An 11,496-nucleotide genomic window follows, 5' to 3' on the forward strand; every position below is an offset into this window, starting at 1 on the left:
GTCGCCGCCTCTCGAGCTCGACTACATAGGCCTCTCGGCCGCCGCCGGCGGCCGCGCGGACGACGACCTGAAAGGCACCGAGCTCCGCCTCGGACTTCCCGGCTGCGAGTCGCCCGACCGCCGCCCGGTCACCGCCACCACCACACTGGAGCTGCTGCCCGCCAAGGGCGCCAAGCGAGGGTTTTCGGACGAGGTCGCGCCGCCTGCGCCGGCTTCCGCCGGCGGGAAAGGCAAGGACGCGTCCGGGGATGAGAAGGACAAGAAGGTCGCCGCCCCGCCGCAGCCTGCTGCCAAGTAGGCGCCTACTCCCCCTGCGAATTTTGTGGATTTGACTGTTTCATGGTGTTCTGCCGAGTTTTGCGGGATGCGGTGGGTTGGAGCGCGAATGGGTGGATGAAGTGATGCGTAAAAATTTGGGAAAATATGTGGTGGGTTAGTACGAGACGGTGATTTAGTTTGCTTGGAACCTCCGAAAAGCTGTAATTTGGTGGCCGTTGCATGCATTTGAGGGAATTCCGTCTGTCGAGGCGGAAAACCCCTCTTTTTTGGGTGCAAATTTGGTGCCGAAGGGCCCATTTTGCGGTTCTTCCGTTGCTGTTTGTGGGCGCGCGTTTGCACTCGGCTTGATCTATTAGTTTCAGGAGCGTGGAGGGGTAGAGATTCATTCACTGAAGAGTCTTTTTACAATTTTGCTGTGAAATTAGACTTCAATACCCCCCTCCTCTTTTTTCTAACTTTATTAGATGTGTGATTTTGTTCTTTGAAATTTCATTGGGAAACTAAGGAGGGCTTCACATCTGCAAATTTGCGCACCTGGTTTGAATTGGACTAGTCAATTTGGGTCTACCTTTACTTTCAAGGTTTACCAAGTTTGTAGTGCTTTGAGTTGTTTTCCAGGGTATGTTTGGTTTGAACATACCCGGTTGTTTTCAACTCGTGTTCATAACCTCATAGAGCCAAACGAAATGCTGGGTCGGCTCCATTGCCGGTTCTTACTCTGAATGGCCGATGCGCAGGACTCAGGTGGTGGGATGGCCACCAGTACGCAGCTACCGCAAGAACACGATGGCAACCACCACCAACCAGCTGAAGAGCAGCAAGGAGGATTCTGACACGAAGCAGGGGCAAGAGTTTCTGTATGTCAAGGTCAGCATGGATGGTGCGCCTTACCTGAGGAAGGTTGACCTCAAGACATACAAGAACTACAAGGACATGGTTGTGGGGCTAGGGAAAATGTTCATTGGCTTCAGGACCGGTGAGGCTGCTTGGATCCTTGGCAAATTGTTGATGTTTTAATCTGCACCTGAATTTGAATTGGGGTAGAAGAAATGCATCGTTGCACACATCTCATTTCGCTGAAGAAATAACCAATTACTCTGTTTGGAAATGTTCTACTCCCTCCGATCCAAATTAATTGACGCAGCTTTAGTACACTTTACTAAAGCTGCGTCAAATAATTTGGATCGGAGGGAGTAGCAAATTCCAGGTTTATGAAATTGATGAAGAAGACTCTTTTTCAGGGCCGGCTAAATTGGTTATTGTGGTGTAACCAGTTTCGAGGCTTCGCGTCTACATTTGGCCATGCTATTTGTGTGCATATTTGTTTCGCTAGATACCTAGTTTCAGCATATATTATTACCGGTGGAGCAAATATTCTCTTCTAATTCAAGGAACTTTTATTGTGTTTAATATTGTTTGATGAAGCAACTAGCAGTGGACTATGTCATAAAATGCCTAATGTTTAGGCTAGCATTCGCTAAGGGTCTGTAAATAACTAAATATCACTCAATTATTCATAAGCCTTTGATAAACAGCAATTTCCCTATAACCTCTTCATACCCATTTTGTGCTTCAAGGACAGACATCAAACCTACTAATTTAAGAACGTAAATTTCAGAAAGGTGTATATCTAGGACATAAAATTTACCAACATACAATGCTTTGTTTGAGAAATTCAGTGTAAGGTGGTCCTTTGTCCGGCAGTTTTAACCTTACATGTGGTACTGGGTCTAATTCTGTACCAGGGAAGGATGGTGCATCTGAGAACAGAAAGGATGGTGAATATGTGATGACTTACGAAGACAAGGATGGAGACTGGATGCTGGTTGGTGACGTCCCATGGGAGTAAGTACATTGTCTGATCTAATTGGAATAACAACAAGCGTAGAAATGAGAACTCTGGATGATAGTTTGAGTTTTGTAGTATAACTTTTAAAGGATGATAAAAAATGATAGTGTACCAAATAAATGTTTTTTACTAGTTTTCTGTGTATACATACATGCACCCAGATAAAATGAACTCGTTCTCTACAGCAACAGCAGCCATGATTAGAGTATCTCTTAAGTCCATCTAACCTGTTCTAATTTTTTATAGAATGCATGCAGTCATCCTCTTAAAACTCTGACACAGATATACTAATTTTTTTCCACCTAAAATTGTGCCATTAGTTTTAAAAAGCTTTGCTATTAGGAAAAACAGTGGTCTAAGCAATTTATTGGAGATAGCATTGACGCCAAAAGAACCAGTAAAAAGGAACGGACCTAGTAGCCTAGTACTAGCTACTTGGTTATCTTCTTATTATGTTGTAGTTGCTCTAAATTCTATGGTCCTGGTGTTCTATTGCTGCATGTAGCATCTCATGTCTGAACAAGTGAAAGGGTTCTAATGCAGTCACTAACTCACTGTAGTTGTTCTTGTGGCACGTTAATTGTTACAATTCCGTTGTCAAGAAAACCATGAATATCTGATGCATACCTGATACCTCCCCTATGAGCTTATCAAGTGATTGCTTCTTATTTGTAATTGCAGGATGTTCACCGAGTCTTGCCGGAGGATCAGGGTCATGAAAAGTGCAGATGTGATTGGACTTGGTATGTCCAATAGTGCTCCGTTCAGTAATACATTTTTGTTTTAATTTCACTGATGCCATGCCGTGCTTCTGCAGTTATTTTATTTAACCATTTGTCTGCACGTGTTACTGCTTTACTGCTCAAGCTGTTTCTCAGGCTTGCTTAATTATTTGAACTGCACTTAAGCGGGAAAGTGGTTTACTCTTGAAAAAAGTCATTGTACTTGAAAGCTTGTTTAGAAGTTGGAGCTTAAATATCTTTACGGTCCCAGCATTAAATTGAGTGTTAATTTGCTTTTATTCCTTTTAATTAGAATATACTCCCAATTCTACTCTAGACGAGTAAGAAAGCCTTGTGAGTTTTGGAAGTGTTTGGATATAACCCATTCCTGGTCTCTAGAGTTTGGAGAATGACAATTGTTTCCGTAATGCCATTTGAAGAACAGAATGTTGTGTTTGGATATAACCCATTCCTGGTCTCTATCTATGCTTTTGTTTTGCTACTTTGGAATGTTTGTCCAACAATGTAAGGTTTTAAGTTCACTTGGGTAACCTGCACCATCCTACGTCAAGTACATTTCATAATTCTACCTTGACAGTATGATGTCCAAACTGACTGTATCTGTTCTTTTTCCAGGAGTTACAAGGGCAGGGGTTAAGTCCAAGAATAAGAACTAAAACGGTCGCTGCCCACAGTTTGAAGACGAGGTCGCACATATCGTCTGTACTACTGCATGGTTTTCCTACCCCGCAAGTAAAACCACCCGTTACTCTACTGTTTAAGATTTGCGATATCTCCTAGAGACTTATGCTCTATATTTTGTTGTGCCCACGTTGTTGTACGCGTGTTATTTCCATCCGTGTAAATGGTTGGCAAGCAGTGCGAGAGCTACTGCTGTGTTTGATGACTCCTATGTATTTCGCCACTCTTGTCCTGAACTGGTCGTTCGTCGTAAATGTGAAGGTTGCAAGACTATTATTTACCTGACGAACTCTGCTTCGGCACACCCCCTCCTAGAAAAGTCTACAGATTTCGACGCAGATTAGAATTTACCCCTTTGATAAAAAAAGGGTGACATGGTCTTTTGTACCCAAATCAATCTATTCAATACGTTTGATCTGCAGGCTAACATGGCGGTGGTCTTTTTAAGTTAACTTTAAGATCTGTATAAACTTTTTAAGGGGGTGCAACGAAGGGAAGCAAAACTCCTGGCTTGTTCCAAAGTTTTTGCTGTTCCAATTTGTTATACTGTTTGCGGATCAGCGGGCTGCTGCTTTGTTATCCATTTCTTCTGAAACATAGGCAACAATTGCATGGTGAAACATCTCATCTATTCTTTGCCAGCAGCTGTGTGGCTGTTGCCGGGTGGGGACATGTACTACTGCACACGCCAAAATTATCTTTTGAAGCCGTTCATCATGGTTGTTCCATAGAGTAGTAGTAGTGGTGCTATGGCCTAAAAGGCTTCCTAACACCATCATTCAGGTAGTATAAAATGCGACGGCTATGGGGGTTAATGATGGCTTATCATCCCTTAGAATCAGGCTTTCCATTGCCGGCCAGTATCTTCTTCCTTCCCACCTACAGTACGTAGTAGAATCCTCTTGTTTCCTATTCCTCCTTTCCCCTTGCATATCCGCTGGTTGGTTGGTGTGCATGTGAAGCAGCGGCGGGATCAGGATCGAACACTTCAGGACGCTGGGCCCTGTCCTAGTTTATCCCAGAAGACGAATGAATCAGCGTTGGCATGCACTTGCTTGCCTGTGCCTCGTGGTGTTTTCCAGGACAAGTGTGGAGTACTACCACTGTAAACTAATATAAGAGCGCGTTTAGATAACTAAAGTAGTAATTTTTTTGATAAAAGATGGATTTTATTAACTCAAAATGAAGCATCAAGTAGATATAAAGCATGATGAGCACACATCCGGCCTTTGCATAGCTAGGATGCACATAGCCAACACCAACACACGCGCACAAAAAACACACGCTGAGAAATAGCAAAATCATACAAGACCAAAGCTATGCCTAAGCGAAAAAAGCCAAAGCGATCAGAACAACGATCGACAAACTACGACAATGATCATATCCGCATCATCCATCTTTTGACACCACAAGGACAAAAAAGTTCTTCAACAGCAACGCCTTCAGAAAGGAAATGACGCACCAACGTTGCCGTCGCCGGATCCAACAATGAGAGGCCAGAATCTAGGTTTTCATCATGAAAAACAAGTCTGAGCATATATGAGCAATGCCTTCAACAAGGTAACGATGCAAAAACGTCGTCATTGCCAGGAATAACCAACTTAGGTCAAACCTAGGGTTTTCACCCCAAAACTCAAGACTGGATACTCGAGAAGCACCACCAGATCTAAGTCAATCATGTGTGTTGCCATCACTTTTCCACGATCCCAGCAGCTACATGCGCTGGGCTTGAAATCCCGTTGACGCCGCCACTGCACAACCATATCTTTTGCGTCAAGTCACCGTCCATAGATTGCATCTCATCGCCAAAGGCAGACTGGTCGGAGCGAGAGCCGCCAAACCCCGTAAAGGGAGCTTTTGGCTGCATCCCGCCAGCTCGCCGGTTCGAGTCACCGGCGGCAACCATCAGATCAAAGAGATAAACACTAACAAAGATCATCAGGTGGCCACGACAATCCGCAGGGCACGGATGCCCATAACCAAGTGGATCGCCACCGGAACCCCCAGCTGCCACAAAGCGCCAAGGCTAGCACGCGCGAGAGAGCGCAGCCGCAAGGATGGTACCACCAGAACTTCATGCAGGCCAACGCAGCATGCCAGATCCATAACAGGGACGCCATGATCTGCAGTCATACAACGCGCCGCCGGTCCTCCTCATGCGCACCAAGCAGATACAGCCCATGGTTACTGCAACAAGATGGAATGCTGATGCATGGATCACGCTAACACCCCACACGCGCAGGCTTCCAGATTTGTTTATCCGCCACTGTAGCTACGTCACGACCACTAGCCTGCGACAACCACCACACAGGAGCAGGGGCATCACGAGGACTAGAAAGAACGGAGGGGAGTGGGCAGGAGTGGCCCCGCGGCCGCCACCGGCCAGCCGACGGCCGCCGGCGACGGCAGCAAGGGTAGGGAAGAGGAGGCGGCGCCTAGGGTTAGGGCCGGCGACTCTCTGGTGGACTTAAGTCATTTCAAGCGTGTGATTTAAACGCTTTTATATTAGTTTACGGGGAGGAGTACGCGATTCTACTTTGATGCTGATCAGGCTGGAAACCAGTTAACTAACGAAAAATCGGTCAAAAACCGCCACGACCTGCTGAGCAGCAGGGACAAGATACCCCACATGCACCACTGTAAAGAAAGGCTCATCGAGGTAGCACGTTGACGTCATCATCGTTGATTCTCCTTGAGAACCATCATCGTCTTCCCTTCTCTCTGAGGGAGCGAGCGACTCCGCCTTCCCAGCAGACGACCACCGACGCAACCCAATCCGTAGAGGAAGTGCGAAGCCACATGGAGATCAATGCCAATCACTCAGCCACCCGCGACAGGGGTGACACAATTCCGATTTTGACGAAGTGCTGCGAAGGAGAACTATGCAGGGCTGATGCTGCGGAAAATCAGAAATCACTGAACAAATCACGTACCACTTGTCATCTTGCCACCCGGACCCGTTATCGTAGCTATGACTTTGTAGTCGAGAAGGACCTAAGGATACACTAGAGAAGAGACGACTACCATAATCATGTCGTGACCGTGTCATCTCTCTTCCCATCGTCGTTGCCACATAAGCCATGACGCCTTCACCATCATCTTCCACCGGCCGCCGCCACGACCACCCTCATCATCCTCACCACCCTGAGTCCCTGACGCACCACTCTCCCGCGGTCCTCCTCGTTCCCACTGGCTGGATAAAGCTAAAAAATGATGCCCGTGAGAGGGGAACGACATCAAAATGTCGCCTCCGTCCGATCATCTTGTATTTGGCTTCTCTCGGGTTGTCTCAGGCGGAGATAGGCAGAGCAACTCATCGACGCCGGAAGTTACGACATTGATATATGTCTGTCGCCGTCGCTGGCTGCGGCCACGGCCGTAGACAAAAATGAGACTTCCCCCGAGAGTGTCCTCAGCTCAGGCTGGTTATAGTGGGGAGTAACTTAGACTAGTATCATATGCATGACAGTAGTCTAAGTTACTACCTTCATAGTGCAAAGTAACATAATACTAGTGTCATATGTGGCCTCATTTAATAGCTTGTAGACTCATGTTGTCTTGAAAAGCGCTATGTTACAGTAACATATTATGTTACTACTTTTCATTAACTACTTGCAACATAAGCAAAAAATTCTCGAGATGCGTTATGTTACTACCTAAATTACTCCCACTATGACTAGCCTCAAAGAATCCGTTGAGCCAGCACAACCACTTGTCGCATCTTCTCCAGATCCATGGCATCTCTGGGCCGGCAAATGCAAGCAAGCCGACCTAGCTCAGTGGTAGAGCGCGTGGCTTTTAACCACGTGGCCGTGGGTTCGATCCCCACGGTCGGCGTTAACTATGGTTTTTTTAAACCCTTTTAACCCCGAACACTTCTCAGCAAATCAGCGTATCTCCCTCCGCACTTGCTTCCCTGTGCCTTTCTGCTGTTTCCAGCAGATACTTCAATATCATTTACTGAATCTTATTTCATGACAAGTGGCAACCACGCCGACCTAGCTCAGTGGTAGAGCGCGTGGCTTTTAACCACGTGGCCGTGGGTTCGATCCCCACGGTCGGCGACTTGTAATTTTTTTGATTTTTTCTTTATTTCGACCTGTTCATTTTTGTTCAGGCAGGACCACTGCCTAGTAGGATATTTTGTTCATTTTGGAATCCTTTGGTGAAAGATCCCCACGGTCGGCGATATTTTCTAACTTTCCCGACTTGTTAATTTTTGTTCGGGTAGACTGCCTAGTATGATGTGGAATCCTTTGGCGTGAAAGGTCCCTTTGTTCCTCCGTGGTCCTGCCCTGCCACTGTACGAGTATGCGCTAGCTAGCATTACTACCATCCTAGATCAACCTTTAGGCCCCGTTTGCTTCAGAGGATTATGAAGCATAGGAAAAAAAAAGTGTAGGAACCGGGATTCCTTGTAAGTACAATACGGAGGAATTGAAACAGAGGAAAGAGACAATGGCTGCACGTTCGGAATATCGGATGGGCCACCACAGGTCGTACTAGTATTAGTCAAGCAGCAGCAGTAGGTATGAAAGTTTTTTATTCGCATATAGTCATTCTTCTCTCACACCTCAACTCTATGACAGTATATTTTACTCAGCTCGTCAGGAGGGCAAGCCTCGGGCTTCCGCCAAAAAAGTGATCAGAGTAGATGTTTTTATTCCTATGGAATCAACACTGTTACAAATAATTTCCTCTGATCTACTGTAGCAGATTCCTTTGAAAAGAACGCAGCAAAGGAAAAAGAAACCGTGGAACTCACAATTCCTTAGTAATGTGTAGAAATCCTGTGAAGCGAACGGGCCCTTAATCTTTTCGTGCCTGATAAAGCTAGCTTAGTTTACTAGTAACGCAATGCCAGCGAAATGCCGTGTTCCTTTTGTTACGCCACCATCCATTAAGATTTCTTGCACCGCATCTTACATAATACAGTACTTACTACATGGCCATGTCTGTAATCACCGAGCTCATGCTCTGCAAATGGTTATCCCGATATGACGTGGTACGAAGTGGGATCGATCACCGGACCGGACGGACGCATTTGACATTTGCTTCGAGTCCGTCACCGCGATTGACGCCTGTAAAATTTGTCCACCGCGCGCATGCGCTCTGAACCAGTCTGAACCCAGAGGCAGGAGGTGGTGCGGCAGTAACTGCCCCCTGCTCCGACGCAGCGTCAGAGCCCAGGTGCCGCGCTGTCGCCTCCAGCACGAGCGCGGGAGGGCCGAGGGCCAGGGCATTGCCATTGCCTGTCTCGCCATGAGTTGCTTTTCGCGGGCACAGTAGTAGTACCGGGGGGTGTAGTCGTGGTGGTGTAGACGTCGTACCCTTGTCTCGGTTTCCGGCGACCCTGCGGTTTGCTTTGCTCGCGCCGTTAGTACCGTGCGGCATCGTGCGTGGTTCGGGGACCCAGGATCTCTCGCGGTATTACGGGGGTTTACTGTCAGTCAGGATTGTCATTCTGGGAAATCAGATTATCTTCCAGGGCGCTGTATGCAAAGCTGCGAGCAGAATGCGCTTATTGTCAGTTATTAACCAGTTAACCTGGATATCACATTGACAGCAGCACCGTACACTTGGGGCACCTTCTCATTCTACTAGCAAAAGACAGATCGGCAACATACAACTTTATATGCGACAAATTCAAGTCCAAGCTCACTGCTTACAAAGCCAACATGCTCTCTCGTGCAGCAAGATCAATTCTTATTAAATACTCCCTCCATCCCAAAAAAAATTAATACAAAGTTGAGTCATTTATTTTGGGACGAAGAGAGTATGTCTTTTCCTCAATCCCTGTCTACCATATGTCAAATATCCTCTTTTCAAAGTTCTTACCAAAACTCATAGCTACCATTAGAAACTTTTGGTGGACAGGTGTGAAAAAAAAGAACCATCTACAAAGATACTATGATTAAGGGCATGGGCAAACATTTGCATAGAAAAAAGGATTGGTGGTTTAAGTGTTAGGACCTTACGTGCTATTAACCAGGGTCTAATTCTTTCGATGGCCTAGAGATTAGCAAAGGAACCCAGAGTCATCTTGCTCTCATTCTCAAATCAAAGTACCACAACAACACATCCATTTGAAGGACGAAGCAAAACATATCAAAATCTGCCACCCACTAAGCAATTCTCAAGGTAAGACCACTGTTAATATCAACCTCTTTTTACCAAATTGTTGATGGCAGTAGCTCCATTTGGAGTTCACTGTGGTTCTCTCAATGTCAAACTATTTATGATAATTTGACCATTCAACAACCTCCTTATATTTACCTGGCTATAGTTAATGACCTTTGGTTCTCAATCAGAAAACTTGAAATGTTCAACTTGTCAACTCTTTGTTTACTTCTCAATCTGCTAACGTTATACTGCAAACCCCTATCATTAATGCTCGTGGACGTTCTAGTTTGGAAATTAAGACTGCAGGTGGTTTCTCTTAAAAAAGTACATATTAACACTGCTTTAATAATCTAACACTATCGGCAAACTAGAGGCCGAAATCTGGAGGCACTCATGGCACCAATGGTCCAAACATTTGTCTGGAGGCTTCTTCGTCGAGCTATTCCAACTGGTAAGAATGCAATAGGTTTTCCAACCATATTAGTGAAAATTGTGCAAGATGTGGCAACATAGAGGATGAAATGCACATGCTTTTCTTTGCCCTTTCTCAAAAGCTTCTTAGGTTTCCTCTCCTTGGTATATTAAAACTGAGGTACTTGCTGAAAGTAACCATTCAACTCCACAAATATTAAAGGCTTTGCTAGTTTTTGCTCATCCTCATATTAATATAACCAGTCTATACACTTTCTTGTGGTGCCTTTGGAAGGTAAGAAATGATACTTTGTTTGGTAGAAAGTTTTGCAAGCCCTCGCATGTATATCCGACGGCTAATGCGATCACGCAAGGCTCAAAGCTAGAAGAGATGATGGCATCCCAGGATCAGCACGACACAACCCCTAATGTTCAACAGCTAATAACCCAGCAAGAACCACCCTTGGTTACGTCTCCAGGAATTTCCTGTGATGCGGCCTGGAAAAATGAAGAAAAAATGCAATCATCTCCTGCAGGCATTGGTGTTATTATCCAACTTGAAGACAATGAACATTGCCAGTGGCTGCATGTTTCGGCTCTTTCTCCTCAGGTGTCATCCCCTCTCTAGGCCGAAGCATATGGACTTCTCCAAGCCAAGAAGCTAGCAGATACTCTTCACATCCACGATCCACACTACTACGCAAATTGTTCTGCTCTAGCGTCGGCAGCAACTACGAATTCCATCTGTTGGGGAACGTAGTATTTCAAAATTTTTACCTACGATCACGCAAGATCTATCTAGGAGAAGAATAGCAACGAGCAGGGAGAGTGTGGTCACGTACCCTCGTAGACCAAAAGCATTTAGTAACCTGGTTGATGTAGTCGAACGTCTTAGCGATCCAACCGATCAAGTACCTAATGCACGGCACCTCCGCGATCTGCACACGTTCAGCTCGGTGACGTCCCTCGAGCTCTAGATCCAGTTGAGGCCGAGGGAGAGTTTCGTCAACACGACGGCGTGGTGACGGTGATGATGAAGTTACCAACGCAGTGCTTCGCCTAAGCACTACAGCAATATTACCGAGGTGGAAATCTGTGGAGGGGAGCACCGCACACGGCTAAGAAATCAACTTGTGTGTCTATGGGGTGCCCCCTCCCCCGTATATAAAGGAGTGGAGGAGGGGGCCGGCCGGGCTCATGGGGTGCGCCCCAAGGGGGAATCCTACTCCTACTAGGAGTAGGTTCCCCCCCTTTCGTAGTCCAACTAGGAGGGGAAGGAAAGGGAAGAGGGAGAGAAGGAAAGGGGACGGGGGGCGGCCCCCCTCCCAATTCGGATTGGGCTTGGGGGGGTCCGCCCCTCCACTTGGCCGCCTCCTCCTCTCTTTCACTAAAACCCATGAAGGCCCATTA

The 11,496-nt window shown here is 46.3% G+C and overlaps 1 protein-coding gene and 2 non-coding genes across 3 annotated transcripts in view; all 3 read left to right on the forward strand.

The window, feature by feature from the left end:
- LOC119267686 (auxin-responsive protein IAA3-like) overlaps positions 1-3,542 on the forward strand; it is a 4,000-nt gene extending 458 nt beyond the window's left edge. The window contains exons 2-6 of the mRNA XM_037549118.1: positions 1-294; positions 1,017-1,255; positions 2,025-2,124; positions 2,810-2,871; positions 3,487-3,542. Of these exons, the coding sequence (XP_037405015.1) occupies positions 1-294; positions 1,017-1,255; positions 2,025-2,124; positions 2,810-2,871; positions 3,487-3,527 (736 nt within the window). The 3' untranslated portion in view covers positions 3,528-3,542. The remainder of the gene's footprint in view (positions 295-1,016; positions 1,256-2,024; positions 2,125-2,809; positions 2,872-3,486) is intronic.
- Positions 3,543-7,317: 3,775 nt separating this feature from the next.
- On the forward strand, positions 7,318-7,389 carry TRNAK-UUU. Its single transcript has one exon. It is a non-coding gene; the product is annotated as a tRNA-Lys (tRNA).
- Positions 7,390-7,544: 155 nt separating this feature from the next.
- On the forward strand, positions 7,545-7,616 carry TRNAK-UUU. Its single transcript has one exon. It is a non-coding gene; the product is annotated as a tRNA-Lys (tRNA).
- Positions 7,617-11,496: the final 3,880 nt, after the last annotated feature.

This window comes from Triticum dicoccoides, chromosome 3A (genome assembly GCF_002162155.2).
Source record: "Triticum dicoccoides isolate Atlit2015 ecotype Zavitan chromosome 3A, WEW_v2.0, whole genome shotgun sequence".
Lineage (NCBI taxonomy): Eukaryota > Viridiplantae > Streptophyta > Magnoliopsida > Poales > Poaceae > Triticum > Triticum dicoccoides.